This window comes from Pelobates fuscus, chromosome 12 (genome assembly GCF_036172605.1).
Source record: "Pelobates fuscus isolate aPelFus1 chromosome 12, aPelFus1.pri, whole genome shotgun sequence".
NCBI classification, from domain to species: domain Eukaryota; kingdom Metazoa; phylum Chordata; class Amphibia; order Anura; family Pelobatidae; genus Pelobates; species Pelobates fuscus.
Genome location: NC_086328.1, coordinates 34,323,139 through 34,346,834, shown reverse-complemented (window position 1 = coordinate 34,346,834; position 23,696 = coordinate 34,323,139). Strand labels below are relative to the sequence as shown.

At 43.6% G+C, this 23,696-nt stretch overlaps 1 protein-coding gene across 1 annotated transcript in view; it reads right to left on the bottom strand.

Moving 5' to 3' along the window:
• LOC134578593 (polycystin-1-like protein 2) overlaps positions 1-23,696 on the bottom strand; it is a 124,528-nt gene that overhangs the window by 77,990 nt on the left and 22,842 nt on the right. Inside the window, exons 7-12 of the mRNA XM_063437561.1 lie at positions 11,826-12,230; positions 11,529-11,627; positions 8,927-8,961; positions 5,906-6,023; positions 1,986-2,193; positions 1,312-1,429 (exon numbers count right to left, since the gene is read on the bottom strand). Of these exons, the coding sequence (XP_063293631.1) occupies positions 1,312-1,429; positions 1,986-2,193; positions 5,906-6,023; positions 8,927-8,961; positions 11,529-11,627; positions 11,826-12,230 (983 nt within the window). The remainder of the gene's footprint in view (positions 1-1,311; positions 1,430-1,985; positions 2,194-5,905; positions 6,024-8,926; positions 8,962-11,528; positions 11,628-11,825; positions 12,231-23,696) is intronic.

Here is a 23,696-nt window from a genome sequence, read left to right as displayed (position 1 = left end):
AATCCCCAGGTCATGTTGAGGGCCTGCATTATTAAACCACAGACTCGGAGGCTTGTGGCAGAGTCCAAGTCCTTCCCTGACGGGTTGTGACAAAAGACTCTGGTGGTCTGATGCAGCCTGTGGCAAAGGTTCTTTTGCCTTCGTGGTCGATGCGGTAGGTGAGTACCCCAATCGGCCCTGTTTGCGAGATACAGTAGCTTGTAGGGTACTTGCACCCGAATGGGGTGCACAAATCACATGACCATTATCTCCTCCATGTGCTCCCTTTCAGCTCCGATACGAGTTTCGTCCAGTAAAGAGCTGATCCAAGCGGTGCAGCCTATGCTCCAATCCAGCCTATCGGGCTGATTCAGATGGCAACATTCGCTGCTCGGATGAGGAAGGTCCATCCTCCATTTTGGAGGGAAGCGTAGCTCTAGAGCCAGGAGAGCGTCTGCCTCTCCTTGGCCTATACTCGCTTAGGCCGCAAGCCTCCAATGCGCGTTCAAGGGCTGGGGAAGCCGATGCAAGGTATCTCCGGTTTCAGTGTCATCCCCCAGGCATTAATTATGAAGGAACAAGTGGTCAGGTAGTAGGCCCCGATATTCAGTACCTAACGCAGGAGCTGGTGTTGAGCACGTCTGGTCCGCTCAAAAGTCAGGCTCCGCCCCCCAAGAAGAATCTACCTTTATACAATTTTGTATTCTCACAATTTTACTCATTGCATGTTAAGGGTTATTACATTTTAGCAAACTAAATCCTAATAGCAAAATAGCTAATTTTGAAATATTTTCCAATTCGGCTATAGTCGCATTTTTGGCTACTTTAGCCTAAATTTTGCGATTCTGATTTAATATTCTAGAATGCACTGCTTAGTGAATGATTTTCCAAAGCAGAGTAGGCACCCGGATACGGTACACCAGGGAACTAAAGTGGGACAATGTAAAAAGAATGTCTGCATTTGAGCACGATGCTTACATACAGTAAATACAGTTAAATCATATATTACTAAAATAAAGGTATTTAAAACTGCTATAGCAATCTTTATCAGTTTCTGGAAAGCTTAAGTAATGCCAGCAGTGAAATGGTACAGTCCATTCGCTCCTCTCCTATGCCTGACTGTTGGAATGATATGATCAATTAAAACTTCATGTACTGTTTGAAAGCAGGGGGCGAGCTGACATTTTTAGCAAATTTGCAGACATTATACTAGTGACTACTGTCTTTTTGCACAGAAATGAAACCCTACAAGTTGGTAATCATAACTAGAGTATAAATGAGGGTGAGTGAGGTTTTCCGGACAAGATTTTAGATTTTATTCAGAGAACTAACCTTCACAGGGAAATTGCCATCGATATACCAGTTGTACTTCACACCTTCACAGCTGTCACAAGAAGCAGTGAACTCCAGGTCCTCATTGACATTAATTTCTTTGCAGTTCTTCTTACAACTTAAACAGGAAGTATGACGTGTCAGAGTGCAAAGAACAACATAAAGGGTTAGCAACAATTAGAGCTACTCAGCCAGACATATCCAGGCCTAGATTCACAATGATAGACGGTGAATTTAGAATGGATATGTTGCTCATGCATTATTATTATTATTCCAACAAAATAATTATTCCGTGAAATTTACTGTAAAACAATGTCACTTGGAAATTGCGTGCCCTTTTAACATTTTTCTTTATGTTTTTAGCGTGCAAATTTATAATCAAATAGCATTCTTTATGCAACCAGAGACAGTGAAATATTATTCCTTCCAGGTCAAATATTTTATAAATATATTTCAAGATTTCCTAGTGATTCAGGTTACTCATATTTTCCACCAATTTTTATTCTTTAATCTTTTTCCTTGACCTCGTATAATAATTTCCAACACAGTCAGAAAAGCCATCCCTTTATACTAGTACGTTAATTCCCATAAATTTTGTGCAAATCAAGAAGATACTTTTCGTTCGTGACTCAGAATGAAAAGGTGTTAATTAGAATGTGTTGACTTGTGCAGACCTGATTTGTGGATGGAGTGTGGGTTTAGCCGTCACATAAACACATTGTTCATCCTGAACAGAGTCCATGTCACTGAGCGTCACATCAGCTTTGATGGTGAAGGCCGTGCTCGGAGGTGGAAGACAGTCTCTCGGAATTAGAACCTGCTGCAAGTTTGTGGATATTACATTCTGCTGAACACAGTCAAACCATTCAGGCCAGCAAGCTCCTGTGCAAAGAGGGCAATAAAAAAATATGAATTTACATCCAGGTTTTTGAAGTAAATTTGGAGCATATTACCTTAACATTTAAAGAATCACTAGGATGCAATGGATATGACAGTTATCTTTTTCTTGATATAGATCAGTTTTTCTGTAGAGATGAGAAAGCTGAAGTGCCACAAATATGTATTGTGACATCTGAGCAACCTGTCTCTCTGGATTAGACGCTCATAGAAAAGATGTAGAACTAGGCTGCATTTTGGACTTAAATCATTGGTCAATATAGGGACTTTGTATGGAGAGAGAGATATAGATAGAAGAAAAGATAGATATAAAAATGAAACCCGAGAGGATATGCATACATTATAAGGGAGCTGGTGGGGTCAATTAAAACATAGAATAGTTCACTCACTAAACACCAGTTTCACAGCTCACAAAATGTAATATATTTTTTAAAACATCTGACTAATATGTCAAAAATATTGGGGACTTGGTTACAGTATATGATCATATATTGCATAAGACTCCCAGAATGTCAATATATCCCATTTTACGCAGGTCCTATGGTATCATATTTAAATATATATGAGAGGCAAGGCCAAATCCCTTGGTTTGGCACTCATCCCTGTAACAGGTGCCTCGTTCCAGAGCCTTATTTGAAGGAACCCTACAGTCACCCAGACCACTTGATGTCATTGAAGTGGTCTGGGTTCTGTGTCCCTGTCCCCTTAACCTTACAATGTAAAATATTGCCATTTTTGAGAAATTGCAATACATTACAGGGTTAATTCCTCATACTGACAGCCACTAGAGGCGCTCCAGTGCACACACCGAGTATAACTCCTATAGGGAAAACTTGAGTAGGCGTGCAGTGCTCAGCGTGCATGCGCATTAGGCCCCCGATGTTCCTCGATAAAAAGAATTGGATTGAACCAAACAGGGCCTACTAGAGAGGAGAGGTCGACATTACCGAGGGACCTTCTGCGCTGGATCAAGGTAAGTATTGAAGGGTTTTTAACCCCTTCATGCCGAACAGGGCTAGTAATTCTACTAGGGACAGGAACACTTCTATAACGAATACAGATTAGTATTCTAACGTTATAGTTAGGTTGCTAGAATAAGACCTGACAAAAATGGGGTACATTGACGTTGTGACAGGTTTATGCAATGTATGATCATATACTGTAACTAACCCGCATTATGCTTGTAGGTGTTTTTTTTTTTTTTTTAAATAATACATTTTGTGGGATTTAAAGTTGGTGTTTAGTGAGTGGGTGAGTGCGCTGGAGGCATGATACAGATATATAGAAGGCGTATGCCTGAAGTTGTGGGAGGGATTTTATGCCTATTTAAACCCAGCAAACCCCTTACTCACCTGTCTTCGACGATTTCGGAAATTCCCTCCCACCACACCCTCTTTATATATCATTATATCTGGGTGGGCCCTCTTTTTGCAGGCCTAACCTCGCGTCGGTTTCGGCACACCTCAACCGACTCTTATATATTAAAAACTACACACACTTTTTTTTTTTGTAAATCTTTCTTTTATTATGGCATATGCGTTATGGGGTACAAAAGAGAAAGAGGAGGCATTGTGGGGTAACATGAGACAATAATAGCAAGATTTTGTGCAATGCACCTCAAAGAAAGATAGCCATGTTTTGTTTTTTTTTTTTGAGTATACGGTACATGAAAAACAGGCTTTGCTAAACGCAAAACAGGTTAGTTACACATGAATAACAAGATATGATCTCGATAACAAATTTAAATCTGTAGCCCTACAGCGTACAGTGTGGTTTCGCTTGTCTGGTGTGTGGGTCGTAGTAGGGGTAACGGAGCTTATCGCGCTGAACACAGCAGGGGTCCACTATGTGTATCGGCCATCAAACTGCTTGGACTAGGCCTATGAATAAATTGAGAGTCTACAAATATAGACTCGCGTGGGCATTGGACAGGTTAATAAGTACATTTTTTAAACATGCTTAGTGTTTACGTAGCCTGGTATGTGCGGTTAGTGAGCAGTGGGGAACATGTCATAGCAATCGACTGGCCTACCACGCTTAAGGATAGAGCTGGTTATGCAGCAACAGGCTGATCTACGGGTAGGTTAATTATTAGGGAGCACTAGTACCTCTGGGTATGAGACATTCAAAAATGACAATATAAGCACTTAAGTCCCGTTCTGTTATCTAATACGGTCACTGGCAGAAGAGGAGCTGCAGCCCCCACCTTATACCATTAATACGCTTGTACAGGCAGTCCAAACCTTCGCCCGGCACGGTGGGAGTTGCGCACTGGAGCCCAGGGCCCGGTTCGGCATATCTGTGATTGTAAAGTCCCTGGAAGTGATAGAGTTCCGCAGTTATGCCAGGATTGATGGCCTCTCCGGAAAAACGTAATAGGTAAAAGTGTCAGTCGTTGTGGTGAAGTTAATGTCTCGCCTGCGGTCTGGTCTGCATAATGGCGGTCAGTTCCTAGGTGAGGTTGATCTTTTCAGCCGATGCCGGTCCTGGGTGATGGGTTGGAGGGCTGTGTTGCTGAGCAGGTCGAACGCCCTGACTTGGCTGTGCTTGCTAGATGGGGTATATGTTGAGGGATCTGTCCGGCCCCAAGGGGCTATAGTGCGCTGCTCCCATGTCGGAGCCTTCTTCCGGCCCCAGGCCTTTGTGGAGGGCTGCATCTGTGTACCACAGGCTCGGTGGCTTCGTGAGTCCGAGGCTTTCCCGTATCGGGAGCAGTGAGAGACCCGGGTGGACATCCGCCGCCAGCGGCGGGCGGTCTTCCTGCGAGGTGGGCGATGCTGTGGAGGTTTCCTCCTTTGGGCCCTCAGCCTGGGAAGGTAAGTAGGAGCGGTATGAGTAGCAGTTGTGCCCAGGAGCAGTCGCTCCGTCTCCAGCCCAGCATCCGTCTTCTCCCTCTCCGATTGTACCGGCGTTGTCTCCACCATGTGGAAGTAGGGGGCGACGTCTGCCCCACCGCCATCTTGTTCGCTTGAAGTGGGGGCGCTGCGTTGAGCTACCGGAGGCCTCGTTGATTTGGGCCTATTCAAGTGTGCCGGTTGTCGCTGTGGGTCGGGCGGTAGGTGGCATGAAGGATGGTTAGAGGTTAGTGGTAGCGGTGTCCCCTGTCTCATTCTGTGCTCAAGCTTGAGCCAGAAGTTTGCGAATATGAGTTCCAGGCTTGACAGGGGGGCTTGTTGTACCTCGTGTCCGCTCGCTGGTCGTGCGTTCTCCGCCATCTTGGATGGACCCTGCGGCCCTCTGATATGTTCCTCGCTTGTCAGATCGTTTTTCCTGTCGCTTGGGTGGACCGGGATTACCCCCGCCGGTCCGGGGGGGGGGTTACAGGGCTGCCGTGTGCTGCGGGTATCCTCCATGCGCCTCCAGGCTGAGGGAGCGGCCGCCTCCCCCGCCCGTCGCGCACCAGGCCGCAGTGCCTGTCTCGGTTCCGGCAGATCCCCATCGGGTTTCCCGGTGGCCCATCTCGTGTCCCCTGGTGTGGGTGGCAGGAGGGTGTCTAGGGATGCCGCTTGATTTGCCTGTGGGGGCCCGATTTTCGCCTTTTCGCCGAGTGTGTGCGGGAGCTCGAGGAAAACACGTCTCGCCGCCATGCTTGTCAGGCCCCGCCCAAAAACTACACACACTTTAATGGGCGCCCCTTCCATAATCCCGTACACAAATATATATATAACACAGATAATACAAGCAGAGAAGTACCTACCACAAGACCAGGAAATATTGTAGCTCACAAGGTTTGGCCAGTGCAGGGTAATGATGGTGAAAGGATTTACATGTCTGCCAGGTTCTATTTGTATCATCTGCCTCCTCTTCACAGTATCCTAAGGAAATTAAACGGTTTACATTAAAGATCTCGGCACTGTGTTTAGTGTATATAGTCGGAATTATTGAGGAGAAAACTACGGGTTTCTATAAAATAAGTAAGGTTTGGGACCCCAGATGTGTTGTTTATTTGGGGTTAGATGTGCTTTAAAGGGACACTACAGTCACCTGAACAACTTTAGCTTAATGAAGCAGTTTTGGTGCATAGAACATGCCCCTGCAGCCTCACTGCTCAATCCTCTGCCATTTAGGAGTTAAATCCCTTTGTTTATGAACCCTAGTCACACCTCCCTGCATGTGACTTGCACAGCCTTCCATAAACACTTCCTGTAAAGAGAGCCCTATTTAGGCTTTCTTTATTGCAAGTTCTGTTTAATTAAGATTGTCTTATCCCCTGCTATGTTAATAGCTTGCTAGACCCTGCAAGACCCTCCTGTATGTGATTAACGTTCAATTTAGAGATTGAGATACAATTATTTAAGGTAAATTACATCTGTTTGAAAGGGAAACCAGTTTTTTTTTCATGCAGGCTCTGTCAATCATAGCCAGGGGAGATGTGGCTAGGGCTGCATAAACAGAAACAAAGTGATTTAACTCCTAAATGACAGTGAATTGAGCAGTGAAATTGCAGGGGAATGATCTATACACTAAAACAGCTTTATTTAGCTAAAGTAATTTAGGTGACTATAGTGTTCCTTTAATGAAGATGTATCCAAGACTTGAGGCAGCATTTACAATGTGGCGTGATTTGTTTCCTATAATTCTTCAATGGGATTTTCGTATGGTGTTTCGCTAGATCACTGCTTTTTTATACAAACATATTGCTTCTGGACAAAATTGCACATTGCGGTCTTTTTAAATTTATGCTTGCTGACAGTTTTAATACTTTTAATGAAAGGCACCAAAATAAAAGTGAGTCTTTGTCATTAATGGTCATGTAATAAAAAAAGTCATTATGATCTACCACATGGTATTTGCCCTACTCTCAAATCTTAAGTGGGTTAAATTCTAACCTTTGCTTTAAGGATCGTGTCACAAAGAGATCTAGTTAGCATCCATATAATATCAACATCTATTGATTTAGTGCCATCAAAATGAAATTGATGTATTGAGTAAAATATATAATTACAAAACTAAAATAACACAATCTAATTTGTCAGACAGAAGAAAACAGACATTTGACCTGTACTTTGCCATGTACAATTACAATGATCGAAGACAGAGGTAAGCAACCTTCGTCACTCCAGATGTTGTGGACTATGTCATGCACAGTGGGCGTGACGCTGTTCCAGCATTGTTAATCTGAATTGTCTGTTTTGTTGTTTAGCATCCAGGCTTAAACTGATTTTTTTTGATTCAGCATCTTTGTATGTTCTGGCAGGAAGTTGGGCATACTGGGCCTGCAGTCAGGATTCGGCCATAAAAAAACAGATAACAATCAAGAGTAAGTCATGGGCCCAGTTATCATAAATTGGCCATATGGGCTTGTTCCTCTGGTAACAACGGACAAGACTCTCATTTAACAGAATGCCAGGCCAGATGAGACTGAACTCCTCTTGGACTTTATTTCGGACAACATCGGATAAGACTTAACTAGGTGTTCCCACGTTGTCTGTTGTAAGACTTTGCATTTGTGTCGGTTTGTTTTTTTAAAGTCTAATTTTATTTTTAAGAATAAAGAAATTTGTCTATTATAGTTCTGTATGTCCTTGTGCTTTATGTAATTGTTGCCACTGTGTAACATTTATTTGTCTTTTTGGTATGATTAATAATCTAATTCTGTCTTTGAGCTCTAGTATTTGGATTCACAAAACTGAAGTCACCTTACGTAATAATATTTTTGATAATGTAGTTGTTTTGCATTTTCTGTTTGCTTTTTTATAAATCTGTTCTTCTTTGAGCAACCGAAGGCATTCCATTATAAATTGCCTTGGCGAGGGCAGCTATTTAAATATGTGGGGCTGTTAAGCAGAATATTTTATCTTTAATTTTAGTCTAGTGCAGACTAATAGTGAATTTTAAACCTTTCACCCCCAAAACCAAGTCACCAGCACACTTATAGAAACATAGAATGTGACAGTAGATAAGAACCGTTTGGAGATATAGTCCACAACATCTAAAGGGCCAAAGGTTACCTACCCCGATCTACACAATTACGGTAAACGCTACATTCCATGGCCTGTATTACAGCACAAGATGACCAACAGCAATCTAAGTGAAAGGTATAATATACATAGATACTGTCTGTCAAGGTGCTTTTTTTAAATTATTATTATTTTTAATTACTTTATTTATTTGTGATCATCTTGTCAGGTGCACAAATTACATGTAACAAGAGGTGCAAGAGGTATACATTTCTGAAAATATGTCCACGACTATGTGGACCAATTAAACATTCTGTAATTAGGCACGATTTCCCTACATACTCTATTGTATGTGCCACTGTTGCGTATTTTCGCACCGCAAATGTGTTTTCGCGCATTCGGGTGCAAATCTGTTGGGTTGTTGTGTCCCCCGCCCGTCTACTCTCGCTGTTTTCTTGATCCAACAGTACCCCGCTGCACTCCCCGGGCCTGCCTAAATCTGATGTATGTGTTGCGTGCGTATTGGCACTCTATCCTACACGTGCCCTATGTAAAAGGTTCAAGTAAGTGTCGAAGAAGATAGAAAGAAAATTAGAGAGAGAAGAATCCTTAGGCGGAGAAGTGTCTGTTTTATTAACTCAATGGCACGGGTCAAATGACTTACTAGGTCTTACCCCTCACTTCAAAAAATAATAATATAATATGTACCGTATGCATTTGCAGATTTAACATGAACGGGAAGTGGGAAGGAAATAAATTTAAGTCAACATGAGAGTGTGCTTTGTTAAATTCTGTCAGTACCGGACCATAAATCTCACCTTCCCAGCTTTTGGTCCTGTTTTGTCTTGATTTACTGAGGGATTAAACAAAAATAATAAACAAAGCAAATATAAAATACTGGCACAAATTTATTTGATCACATTTATAAAGTAGAGGTATGGGTTACCACAGTACCCAAAACAGACAATGTACTTTAAACACGAAAGAAGCATTTCATATAGTGCTGCTAGAAAACCGTCGCTGTCGCTCAAACAGTCAAAATCAGAAAAATGCTCAAAAAGCACAAAAAATGGAGCAGTGCACCACTTATAGTGCACCAAACAGTGCGACCACAATTATATTAAAGGAACAAGAATTACAAGCCAATGTTTCCTGTCCTTGAAATTTATTTGATTAGAAATACTGTCACAAATATTTCCTTAAGAGGTAACATTATATTTAACTGGTAAACTCATCGACAGTTTATATTTTAGAGGCTCTTCAAAATAATGTCTGGTCTTTTCTGTACTACCGGCAAATTTAACCAGATGACATTTAATTCTAAGGATTACACTGAATCTGACAATTCAAACATTCCAGTTTCCAAAGACCATGGACTATGATGCAGCCACCTCTATTATGTTACCTATTTGCTATGTAAATTGAAACCATCAAAGTTGACAATTTTACAACTATGTCACGTACAATTTGGATGGAGAGTTATTGCACTTGCAATGGATTAACTTTAAAGTCTAAACTGTAAGTTAAAAATGCCAAGACTCACAACAGCAACAATACATTAATTAGGTCAGAAGAAGGGAAATCTCAGTTGTTCCGCCTGTTGCAAAACTCCTCCCATAAACCTTTGCCATCCACTTATGTTTTCAGAGGTGAAAAAGTTCATGGGAGTTGCAATCCATTGGCAGCTGGGAGTTTCAATATTCCCACCCTGCTTACGGTAATGGGAAGCAAATTAGATTAAAGGGACACTATAGTCACCCAGACCACTTCAGCTCAATGAAGTGGTCTGGGTGCCATGTCCCCCAGGTTTTAACCCTTCAGATGTAAACATAGTTTCAGAGAAACTGCTACATTTACACAGGGCCGCCATCAGGGCATGACAACCATAACAGTTGTCATGGGCCCGGCGGCCCTGGGGGGCCCGGCCGCCCGGGCCCCACGTGTGGGGCCCATCGGGTGGCCCACACACTTAGGGCCACCCGATGAGCCCCCTCCTTCAGGGGCCCGGTCAGCGCTGTGGCCGTTGTATAGCGCGACCGGGCCCCTTTAAAAAAAAAAAAAAAAAAAAAGCAGCCGCAAGTGCTGCTGGGAGGAAGTGGTCACTTCCTCCCAGCTCACTCCGCGCGGGAGGAGCGCGCCCGCCCAGCCGTAAAGAGGGAGAGCCCGGCAATGAAGAGGGAGCAGCGCCGACTCCCATCATCCCCAGCCACCCTCCTGCAAAGAAAAGGTAAGAGACAGGAGGGTGGCTGGAAAATGAGCTGTGTGTGTGCATGTATGTATGTATGTATGTATGTCTGTGTGTATGTGTGTCTGTCTGTCTGTATGCATGTTTGTGTATGTCTGTCTGTCTGTCTGTGTCTGTATGTATGCGTGTATGTATGTATGTATGTCTATGTATGTGTATATGTATGTCTGTATGTCATTATATATGTATATATGTATGTCTGTATGTCAGTATGAATGTATGTCTGCATATTATTATGAACGTAGGTCTGTGTGTATGTGTGTATGGATGTCTGTATGCATGTATGTCAGTTTGTATGTCTGTATGCCATTATGAATGTATGTGTGTATGGATGTCTGTGTGTATGTATGTCGGTGTCTGTATGTATGTGTGTCTGTCTGTCACTATGTATGCCTGTGTGTATGTCTGTCTGTCACTATGTATGCCTGTGTGTATGTCTGTCTGTCACTATGTATGCCTGTGTGTATGTCTCAGTATGTGTGTGTCAGTATGTATGCCTGTATGCGTGTATGTCTGTTTCAGTATGTGTGTCTGTTAGTATGTATCAGTGTGTGCGTTTGTGTCTGTGTGTGGACCCAGTGAGCGGTATTTGGAGGCGGGCCCCAGGGGGCCCAGACCCTGAGCTGAGTTAGGGGCCCCAAAATTTCTGGTGGCGGCCCTGCATTTACATTGCAGGGTTAATCCAACTTCTAGATATAACGAGTTTGTTTTCCTGACACTATAGTGATCCTTTAACAAACATCATAATCAACGGAGTTTGTGTGTGACCTCAAAACAGCTCTTATTTCAGCCTCGACAACATTTGTAGATTGAATTATTGTCCGATCCACATGCTGTGTAACGAAGCCTTTAAGTCAGATAGAAAAATAGTTAGACAGACAGAGGGACAGAGAGAGAGACAGACAGTTATAGAGACTTTATAGTCATCAGACATATAGATCGATAACATAGACAGTCAGCTGTTAAATTACATACTGCTACATTTGAACTGTTTGAGAAACTAAATAATCACTTACAATTACCCAGCTTAATAGTGCTCATGTAATTAAACTCAGATAAAAAGAAGAACTAACTGTTGCTACTGCTTTTACATACACTTTACAAAAGTCTTCAATTCACCATAAGGAATAACTTGCTGACTGCCTGCACTCCTCAGTAATCTTTACAATTTGTACCTTTTTGTGGAGTGTCGTTGTCTACTACTGTGATGTTTCCAATTTCCTGGCTTATGTTATAGAAAGCATTCATAGCTACAGCAGTTATCGAATAGGTTCCTGAAAAAAATAAAGGTCAAATAGCTATAAAATTTGCATGGAAGGGATAGTAAGAGTTATAATATGAACCCATTTTCTTAATGTGTCCTTGTTTATACAGCGTGATAGGCTAGGAAACTGCCCAAATAGGAGCCTAGTCTTGTACGAACCCAAGATGATATAGAGTTGACATGTATTTACAGTAAGTATAGTGAGTACCTTCCACATTAACAGGAATGTTGTACATTGTCGGTAGCCCAGTTGGATATTCTCTTGTATGATTGAAAGTTTTATCGGAACCTTGAAACACAAACATCAGTTCAAGAGGTGCCCCGTGGGAAACCGATACATTTATCAATAGTTCTTTTCCTGCTTCAACTGTGGTGTTGGATAAATGAGCCTGTAGACCAGAAACGGCCTCAACCAGGTGGAGGATAATGGTGTTGTTGACTTTAGTTTTTGAATTACTGTTGGACTCCATGATGTGTATCTGGTGCACTCCTGGACCTAGTAAGTTTTGGGCAACTGCGTCCAGTGTTAGGTTACGACACGCATCCCCAGTTATTGCACTGAACTCAATCAGAGTTACATTGTTTGCGATTAGAGAGTAGTTAAGATGGTTGCCTACAATAAAAAAAAAAAAGGGAAATTGTGAGCAGGATATTGTTTTTTCTCTTTTTAAAGGCATTTTTAAGAATCACTAACATTAAATTAAAGGTGCACAGCAATGATTATTACTAACCTGTAGAATGTTTTAAAGAGAATCTTAACTTTAAATTCATGTCGATTTTATATTGCTCAACAATCTTTAGATGAGTCTATATCTTGTCTCACATATGAAACACCTGTGATATTTCAATGTTCTCTTAAGAATATAATAGACATTATTATGGAGCTAAAGAGCTACAAATTTAATTATTGTGTTTCTATTTAAAACCCTAAAGAGGAGAAATGGCTTAGTATCTGGTTATATCTTGACACAACCATAATGACCTACGACTCATACAATTTAGAGTCTAAAATGTTATGTTACATTTAAATTTCACTTCTTGTTTCTGATTGCAGAATCATACAATTCCCCGTCATTTGGTCTCAGAGAACATTTTTCAACCAAACCTTTATATATTTATTTATATAGATTGCAGCATATTTTAGAATACAATAGAACAGAGATAAGTGCTCTCTATCTGATAATAGCTGCAATCCACCAACAAGGAGTTCCCTTAACTTTGTGAAAAACAAATCAAAGCAGATAAAAACAATTACGGGAGCAGCGCTGAATATATAGATTACATACATAAAAAGTAGAGAGCGAAACCCGAAGATGTATATCTTAAAATAAAAAGACGTTTCCAGACATTTGTCAATACTTAAGATGCCGTGTAAATGATGTAATACATGACGGCCCCTCATATAATTTCTTTCGACCTCACAATGTTGTAACACAATTATATTCTTGTGCCTATATTAATCAACAATGTATATTATATGACTGTGTCTATTTAATTTTTAATCTTTCATGTTCTTTTATATTTGTTCCCACACTGGAACGCCACCCTGACCTAAAATCGCCTCCAGGGAACTTCCGCACACTGCACTACGAAGTGCCGCGCGCATTACTATTACAATGTCCAGGAACCGACAAAACAACGTCGAGGTCATTGACGGAAACTGGAAATAGCAAAACACACCGGAACCAAAAGGCATCATTTGGAGACTACATAAACCACAGGGACCCGGCCTGCAAGCATTCACGTTTGATAAAGCTTCGGCGAAACGCGTCAAGTGAGGAGTGAGGACTATACTATAGGATTGGTTTTTACTTCGCTCTTATTTATCACTTAATTTTAACTCTGTGTTTATTTATAATAAAGTACTTTTTTATTCAATATATATACCCAGTCATTTTTATACTCACCTCACATCCAGTTTTCCTTTGCTGCTGTTCCAGGTTCATGTGTATCCCTAGGTGGGGATTGTTCCACCTAAAGTTCTACACACTAGAGCAGGTCATTGCTCTAGTTGATGTAAGTAGGTTTATCCTTCTTCCATTTATTATTCACCTACATACTATTGTTATGGTACTTTTTGAGAGTAAACCAAAATGTTCAAAGTCTATCTGTTCCTGTCCAAATCAATAAAATTAAATTGCGTATATACGCTGAAGTAATTAAGTCTGACACACGAGGTTCAGGTTAAAATAACTTCGAGAAAGTTTATTGGCAAGTGGAGTAAAAGCGGGCGCGCAGGCCCTTTTAAGAGGCATTTTGCGTCATCATTGATTATTAGAATATCAGCAAATAAACATCATCAATTGGATTAATTGTTAAGTGACGGGGTTAGTGTCTTACCTATTGGTTCGTAAAATTAAGAGGTTAGTCCCGTGCCCACCCATCAGAGGTGGGATTATTCTGGACACGGGGGGGGATAAGGGGGTCCTAAGCGTCATTTTACACGGTCAATAATATCAGACTTCATGTCCAGGTGCAAGGTCTCTTATGAATAGAACATTTCATTACTACTGTGTTCTGTGGCCTTCAAACTATACTATCTTACAAGTTCTAAGGAGTAGCCAGCAAGTCTTAAGGAGTACCCAGCACCTCCTGGCATTTGTCCTTGTAGGAAAACACAGTCTTTGTCTACTATATTAATTGGGTTGAGAAGTTCAGTCACGTAATGTAGTTTTAAAATGAACAAGTTAAGTCATGAGGACAAAATGGAGGATTTGAAGAAGTCAGGTTAGGAGGACAAAATGGAGGATTGTCACAATATAAGGTTAAAATGGAGTTAGTACAATAATTCAGTACAAGTACAATGATAATTTTTAATAATTCCACATCAGTCCCCCCTATGAAATGTTAGATTCTAAGAGATAAAACTTTATTATGTTAGTATCAGAAGACGTGTTAACCCAAAGGCACAGAAACCCCGTGGCCGCTAGCTAGGTGTTAATGCAAGGTGCAAGGCTGTCCCTAGATCTGACCCTAATAGGCTAACCATCCGTCAGTATGGCTCTCGAACGCTTCACACCCAAGGGTATCCCATGGCAGCTAACCCACCACTTCTCCACATGGGGCCTTTACCATTCACTGACAGATGCTGTCCCTAATCTAGTCCCTACCTAGAATTCCTGCACTTTATCAACAAAGGGGATAATTTGCAGCGGCAGACAGGGTGAGTTGATGTCTTGGAATTCTTGGTCATCAACTTCGAGGTGGGTCAAAGTGGGTGTTGCTTGGTCAACAGTCTTCATGAGGGATTTTCTCAGACATGGGAGAACACAACAAAAGAGAAGAGCAAAAATAAAAAGAAAAATTAGTATAGCCATACCAATCTGCATTAAAGCCTTTTGCCATCCTGTCATCCAACCAAACCATCTTTCCCAGGGATCTTTTATCCCAGAATTCCTTTTTAACTCTTCAGACAAGTCATTTAATTTTTCTATGGCTAGTGTGACTTTACCATTAGGGCCTGTGTTTTCTGGGATGTAGGTACAACATGTCATGGTGTCGGGCAAAATTTTACAGACCCCTCCTTTTTCGGCTAAGATCATATCTAGGGCCATTCTATTCTGGAAAGTCATTTGGGATGTGGCCTGCAACTGTTCGGCCAACCCCTGGAGGGCGTCTCTGGTGTAATTAACAAAACGCTGTTGGTTATAATAAATGTAATTTATCCAATTTAAATTCTTGTTTGCGGTAACTATGGTAAAAATTGATTCAAATCCTGCGGCAACTTCATCCCTTGCTTTAAACTCATTGGGTACCCCCCTGGGCACCCCAATGGCATCGATATACACATGAGGATCAAAACTTCCTTTCACTGGGGCGTCACGTTTAACCTTAGTGTGGCTGAACTCATGGGTGTTGAGGTGTGTGTCAGAAATAATATGTATAGGCATAATGGCCTTAGTCAAAGTACACTCTCCCCACCATTCTGTGTCCATTCTGGATCTTAGCTGTAAATCCCCACACAACCAGTAAATGTCTCCTAGTGACCTAGTGTGATGTTGCAGCAAGCGTACAGGGACAGTTCTGTATGTAGCACAATAACCTTTGGAAAAGTTACCTACAAATTTACCAATACCATCGTACATGGCATAGCAAGTGTAATTACCTTTATATACGGTAATACCATCAGGGGGTTTGACGTCTTTGGCTAGAAGAGGATACTCCTTTGTCCATGCAATACATATGGACCTGTTAAAATTATAGTGATAGGCAAAAAGGCTTAAAACACATTCTTCTATATCTACGGGTAGGATTAGAGGTACGGTACCCAGGTGAGGCCGGGCACCGCCACACACATAACATGCGGTTCTATTATGCTTATTAGCATTATATTTCATCCATTCTAACCATAAATTTACATCATTAAAACCTGTTTCAGCGGCCATGGTATCTTCAAAGGTGGGGTTAGCAATGGCCATCATGTCCTGAAAGGTCTGGATATGAGGTTTTAATGGGTTAGGGACCATATGGGTGGCCCCTTGCCACTCAGAAGAGTTGCACATATCTTTGAGGTAGAAATGCCCTAACTTTTTATAGGAACCCTTTTTCCAATACATTCCCATCACATACTGGTCTGCATCTGTTGGGCTTGGGTGCTCAATGTTAAGGATTAATTTCATTGGTGTGCTCCCCCCAGGCTTTCTTAAAGTCATTCTCTGGAGAAGCGATCTACCATGATCATCTACTTTAGCTACGGCACTTTTTGGTTTGTAACCCCAGGCAGGCCCGGCATTCCACCCCGCCGCCCCCCAATGGTCACAATTGTGCCCCCATTGCTTGTCAACTACACAAACATATGGGTCTTTCGAATGAGGGATATCTCTATAGATGCTCTGGATTTGTGGTGTGGGAAATGGGCATTCTACAATATCACAGTAGTCAAAGGTATAAGTAGCCACCTGGGTGCATGATGAATTATACCAGAAGGTGTACCCACTAATGTCTTTGGTAATGGCTACTTGCTGGGCCTTCATAAGGCTAATTAAGGAGAAGATGTACCAGAGATACATGTTTGTGCGATATTCGCTTCCTCTGGGGCAGGAGATTTCTTGCAGTGGGAAGCGTGGATCCAGTTTGGCCTACCGGCCAATTTGACGGAGGTTGCGGTAATCAGGAGAACTTGGAATGGACCGTCAAATCTCGGTTCTAGGGTATTTTTCCGCACAAACTTCTTAACCAGGACCCAATCTCCGGGGAGTAGGTTATGGGAACCTGTATCCAATTCGGGATCTGGAATTGAAGAGAAAACTTGGGCATGTATTTTGTTTAGGACATTTGCAAGTTCAGTTACATAGTCTACTAAAACATCTGATTGGAGTTGCAACTGCTGCGGATAATAACAACCTAGTCTGGGTGCTGTCCCAAATAGAACCTCATATGGGGACAGTGAATGCTTCCCTCTAGGTGTGTGCCTAACACTAAATAGAGCTATTGGTAGGCTTTCTGGCCAGGGCATCTTTGTTTCTTGTGACATCTTTAACATTCTGGTTTTTAGAGTGCCATTCATGCGCTCCACTTTACCACTACTTTGTGGGTGGTAAGGGGTATGGAAGGCTAGAGTCACCCCTAGAGCAGTCCAAATTTCTTTAGTCACAGTTGCTGTAAAGGCTGGGCCTTGATCACTCTCAATGACTTCTGGGAGTCCGAATCTACATACAATATCTGTAAGTAGGCGCTTTGCGGTTGTTTTTGCAGTGATATTGGCCACTGGGTATGCCTCTGGCCATCCTGAGAACATGTCCACTATGACTAGTGCATATTCATGGGGCCCACTCTTGGGCATTTGGATGTGGTCAATTTGAATTCGTTGGAAGGGGTACATGGGTTTTGCCAGGTTCTTTGCAGGCACCTTGACTGGTCTTCCCGGATTGCATTTTGCACAAATAACACAGGCTTTGCAGAAGTTGCTTATCAATGTTGTGATTCCGGGTGCTTCATAATACTTCTGTATGAGGGCGGCCATCAGTTCTTTTGACAGGTGTGCAGGCCCATGTGCCCATTGGACCACTGCTGGGTATAAATTTCTGGGAAGACAAAATTTGAAGTTGTTGTAATATATTCCGTCCTTTTGGACAGCTCCTTTCTTTTTCCATTTCTGGATTTCCTCAGGAGTGACTGCAGCTTGTTGTTCTTGTAAAATTCACAAATCAGTAGGAAGAGTTTGCAAAGCAAAAATAGGGACTTCTTCTTCTTCTTCTTCTTGTCCGGACACTTCTTCATCCACTTCCTGCAGATCCCTGGCCGCTAACTTAGCAGCTTGATCAGCCAAATGGTTGCCCCTTGCTTCATCTGTATCCAATTTCCCGTGGGCCTTAATTTTCAAAACGGCCACTTCTTTGGGGAGTAGGAGGGCATCCATTAGCTCCTTGATTGCAGTGCTGTGTTTGACTGGTGTACCGGCGGTGGTAAGAAATCCTCTAGTCTTCCAAATTAGGCCGAAGTCATGTGCCACACCCAGAGCATATCTTGAATCTGTATAGATGTTGGCACGTTTTCCTTCGGAAATTTTGCATGCTGAAGTCAGAGCCTGTAATTCAGCTTCTTGTGCAGACATTGTTGGCGGTAAGGATGATGATTTAATAACTTCATCTGTTGTGGTTACGGCATATCCTGTGTGATATGTTCCTCCTTCATCGGCATATCTCGATCCGTCCACAAACAGGGTAAAATCCGGATCTGGTAATGGGTTCTCATGCACAGTTGGTAAGTGCACTGTTTCCATTTTCATCTGTTCAAAACAGTCGTGAGGTGTTTCTGGGTCATAATCATTCTTTATGACCAGATCTTGAAATTCCTTTTCCAGGAAGTGGCGTGGCCATGCTTCTAGAAGGTCAGTTGTTGGGTATTTGACAATACCATTTTCCTGTAGCTGTTCTTCATTCATGGTGGCCCATAGTTTTGCCATGGGCCCAAGATCATTCCATGACCTTGTCTTCAACTTGGTAACAGGAATATGTGGGACAGCAGTATCCCAATGACGGTAAAGGTAGTTAAGTTGTTGAGGTAGCTGGATCAAGACCATGCTATTGCCTTCAGAGTCACAATAGAAGTCTTGTGCAGTGAGCTTTACATCGGTCCGGTGGTAAAGCTCATCTTCATAGCAAGGTTCAGGAGTAATGTTCGGTTTGTACCACATGGTGCAGAAGGCGTGATCTGGGCCTTCACAGAGAGGGTTTTCGCCTTCATAAAATGTCAGATGTGGATGCATGACTTTCTTGATACATCCACAGAGCAGGTGAATGTAGGTTTCATCCGTGATAAATCCATAATAGATACCCCCCTCAGGGAGTGGAAGAAGAGTGGACGGATTAAGCACTTGACATCTTTGGATGGAAATGTTGTCAGGCAAAAGAAGATGACACTGTAAGCGCAGGTGTCTGGCTGGAGACACGTGCTTGAGCTGGACTTGGTTGATGATGGCAGAGATGTCATGAGGGGCCAAAACAACCAGAGGGTGACCAAGGACCAGGTCTGAGGTTCTTCCTATGAGTTCTCTCGCAGCAAACACAGCCCTGAGACAGGAAGGAGTCCCTCTGGCCACAATGTCCAGTTGACACGAGAAATATCCAATAGGTCTCTGGCGGCCTCTCAGGTCATTAGTTTGGGTGAGAACTCCTGTAGCATGGCCTTGTCGTTCAGAGACAAATAATTTGAAAGGTTTGGAGTAATCAGGTAGGCCCAAGGCAGGAGCAGAAGCAATGGCACGTTTGAGGGCATTAAAATTGTCCAGAGCTTCATTGGTCAGACCGAAGGGGTCGGACTTAAGAGCATCATAGAGAGGTTGCATAAGCAGAGAGGCTTCCGGGATCCATGCTCTGCAGTAGGAAATGAGGCCTAGGAAGGCATGAAGAGACTTAGAAGTCCTTGGAGGCGGAATGTCCAGCACAGCTCTCACCCGGTCCCGAGTAAGATGTCTGGTACCTTGAGATAGACAATGTCCAAGGAAGATCACTGAAGACTGACAGAATTGTAGCTTGATGAGTGAAGCTTTACATCCCTGTTCTGCCAAATAGGAAAGAAGACTAAGTGAACACCTTTCAGTAGTGGGCATATCATCTCCACACAGCAGTAGATCATCCACATACTGAAGCAGGACAACTTCTGGGTGGTCAGCTTGCCATGGGTCAAGGATGGTGCCCATGGCCTTTGCAAATTGACTTGGAGAATTTTGTGCCCCTTGGGGCATGACAGTCCAGGTATACTGCTGCATCTCATGAGTGAAAGCAAACAGGTATTGACAGGATGGGTCCAGTGGGACACTGAAAAAGGCATTGGCCAGGTCAATAACTGTGAAGAATTTTGCAGATGGTGGGACTCCAGAGAGCAGAGTATGAGGATTTGGTACAAGAGGGGTGTCCAGGACGGTAGCTTCATTAACAGCACAGAGATCCTGGACCATCCTGTACTTTTCTGGCTCACCCTTTGGGGTTTTCTTTTTCACAGGAAATAACGGGGTGTTGCATTCAGATTTACATTTGACAAGGGCACCCTTCTCCAAGAGTGCCTTGATGTGGACAGAAATTGCAGCAGACTGTGCTGGTTTTAATGGATATTGTGGTTTTCTTGGTAGTTTAGCTCCTGAAACAAGTTTTACCACCACAGGGGGAACATTTAGGTGACCTATGTCCTCTGGGCCTGAGGACCATAACTTGGCGGGCACCTGTGTTTTTAATGCTTCCGGGAAATTGGACCTTACTTCTGCTGCCTCCTCATGGGGCTTTTTTAAATGCAACATCAGAGGCAAAGAGCATAGGGCTGAAGTGTCTGATACAGACAGAGGTGTAAACATTTCTACCTGCCCATCCGGGGTAAAGGTGATGGATGCTTGCAGGCGTGAGAGAACATCAGCACCTAACAGGTTAATGGGGCATGTGGAGGATACTACAAAGCGAGCAAGCAAGCTAGAGCCAACTCGTAGTGGAGTTGTTAAGGGGCTACGTCTTGGCTGGCCATCCACTCCAACACAAGAGACATCAATACTGGACAGGAAGGATGGGTCTGGCAGGTCTTGTTCTCGTAGAACACTACGGGCTGCACCTGTGTCAACTAGAAATGTAGTAGGATGGTCTTCAATGGGCAAAGTCACTGTGGCAAGTGGCCCTCCCTTATCCCCTGTAGACGCTGCCATTACAGGGGTTAAAGACACAGGCTTGCCAGTTTCCTAATCATCTGGTTCTTCAATAATTGGAATCTTTTTCTCGGTCTTGGGGCCTGGGGCAGGTTTAGAAAACTTTCTGGGTGCCCCAGGTTCCTTTTTAGGTTCCGGACAATCACTTCTGTAGTGTCCCTGAGCCCCACAATTAAAACAAGTTACATCCTCTAACTTGACACCCTTGGTGCCAGAGGTGATGGGGGTAGCGCGGGCCACCATGAGTGGAGCTGGATTGGGTCTTCTTGGGGTCTGAACAGATTCCAGACCTCTAGCAACTAAAAGCAGGGTATCCAAGGGAACAACCTTGTATTCAGGACGTGCAGCAATGATTCCCTTGCGTATAGAGTCTTTAACACCTTGGACAAACGCACCTGACAGCATTTGTGAATGAATCTTGTCTGTAAGATCAAACCCCAAATCTGTGAACATTTGATACAGTCTTGCATGAAACCTTTCCACTGATTCTCCTTTGTCTTGAATAACATCAGTAAGGCCAGCAGCCTGATCCGCAAGTTTGTCCTTAGCCCATTCTCTTAATTGGGTGCAAAAAGTTACTCCAGAGGGGTAATCAACATCACTGCTGAGCAGATCTGTACTGAGGTGTCGGGCCATACTTGGCCAATATGCATCCCCTGCTTTGATAGCACAAATGCTCAGCAAATCACGCCATGCGGCGGAATAAGTCTTTTGAATTTGAACTATCCCTCGGTAGAAGGGCATAGGCTGCTTTTCTGGGTCAGGGAGTGATTTCATTAGAGCACTAGCTTGAGTGGGATTGAAAGCAACATATTTAGGAGGGGCCTGTTCTCCCCGACCCTTGTGGCCAAAGGGGTCATCGATAGAACGATGAGTTGGGGCTCCCGCGGCAAGCTCCGATGAGACATGGGACACCCTGTCCATCTCGTCATCATCGAATTCTATGATATTGGCTCTTTTGCGCGGTGCAGGGCCCGCATGAGGTGAAAGGATCGGTGGTTGGGAACGAGCCCCAGATGCAGGGGTGGCTAGCGAGTCATAGCCTGGGGATAGGTAGTCACCGGGAATTACCGGCATCAGGGCCGAACTGGGGGCCGCCATATTGGTGGCCGGAAAAGGTGTTACATTAGGGTTAAGGGAAGGAGTGGCGGCCATGTTAGATGTGGGCACACCTGGAGCAACTTGTGCCGGACTGGGCGTAACCGGAACCTGGGGAGTGGCTTGGGGAAGGGGTAGTGGATATCCGGGATAGGGCAGGGCCATGGGATATGGGAAGGGGTAGGGCCAGGCTGGGGAGGGAAAGGAGGTGGGGTATTGGACTGGGGCGGAGGTGGGAAGGGACGGAGAGGGATTGGTAGGGGTGGGTGTAGAGGGAGGAGCCGGGGTGAGGGTGGAAGAGGTGGTTAGCTGGGCGGATGCAGAGGGGAGGGGATCATTAATGGAGAGGGATTGTAGGGAAGGAATGGCAGATGAAATGTTAGGGGAAGGTATAGCAGGTAGCGTAGGGATGGATGAGGATGATGGGAATGTCAAGGATGGGGAAGGGGAAAAGAAAGATCCATCGGAATTCAGGACCGGGCAGACAGGGGAGGTAATGGGATGGGTGTTAGGAGGATTGGGAGTGGGGAACATAGTCAGCTGGCTATCACTTATGGCTGACTGAACCTTGGGGATAGACATTCCCTGGGCGCCGGTTTTTGGCGCTGGCTGAGGGTAGACCCCAGCAACACAATTATTATGATACACAAACAATTTCACACCTTTGTGATTTATCTCTTCCTCAACCCAACCTTCTAGCTGAATAGCCTTCGCTACTCTATACCATGCTTCAGCAGTCTTTAATAAACCATTATCTGTAAGTTTGCCTTTCTTTTCTGTCAGTAACCTACGCCAACTTTCCGGTTGCAATCTTCCACATGTCGGTACAGCAATTCTACATACTTTCGCAATCTTTTCAACACCTTTAACCATTTCCTCACCCTCTCTGTCTTCGACTAAATCACATGCTAACCAGCCCTTACTGGGCTTGCTTAAATCCTGTCCCATAATCCCTTTACCCCTATACCAGCGTCCTAGATATAGGGAGAGAGAAGGAAAACTGAACAAGAACGTCTACAATGCTCGACTGCCACCCGAGAATCGTGGGACTTTCTCAGGTGCGTCTTCCCAAAACGTAGACTAGTCACTGAATCCGCCTACCCGGGGTGGTAGACACGGATTGGAGCGAGGTGAGAAGTGTGTGACCAATCACTTCTCTTTCAAGAGAAATGGGAGTGGATAGTATAATAATATAGGAAGTTTAGAAAAGATGAAAGGCAAGGAAAAATCCTTAGAGACAGACACAGGAGTTCATGAGACTCCTAATAAAACAGACAAGACAACAATACAATTGAAATACAGTGCATGCATTACAGTTCAAATAAAATCCACAATAATCCCTTTCCTTCTACATGTGCTTACTCCAAAGTCACCTTTCTCAACCCCGTAGTGTCCCCGCTCGGAGAACGACTTTCATAAGTCTCACTACCAGCGGCCAAGGATAACAGCTAACACCGGTCCGAAATCCTTTCCAGCCTCCCTCTACTCTGCAGTCCACAAGAATGTGGCCACGTCTATCCTCACTCCCGTAGTGCCCCTATAAAACCCACTTTATAAGTCTCACTACCACGTGATGCGAAAAACAAGCAATGCCTGTCTGAATTCCCCCAGGAAACAAAGTCCCCTGCCACAAGGCTAAGTCTCCTACCACGATTAAATAATCAGTGGACCTTCAGCTCAACTAGAGCCGAAGGGTCCGGGTCAGGACGTCCCCAACTCAACCAGAGCTGGATGGTCCGGGTCAGGACGTCCCCAACTCAACTAGAGCTGGATAGTCCGAACGCGCACAGTGAAGCTAGCTAGGCTATCAAAGTGACACAAACTTGGATCACAGGAAACTATGATTCTACACAG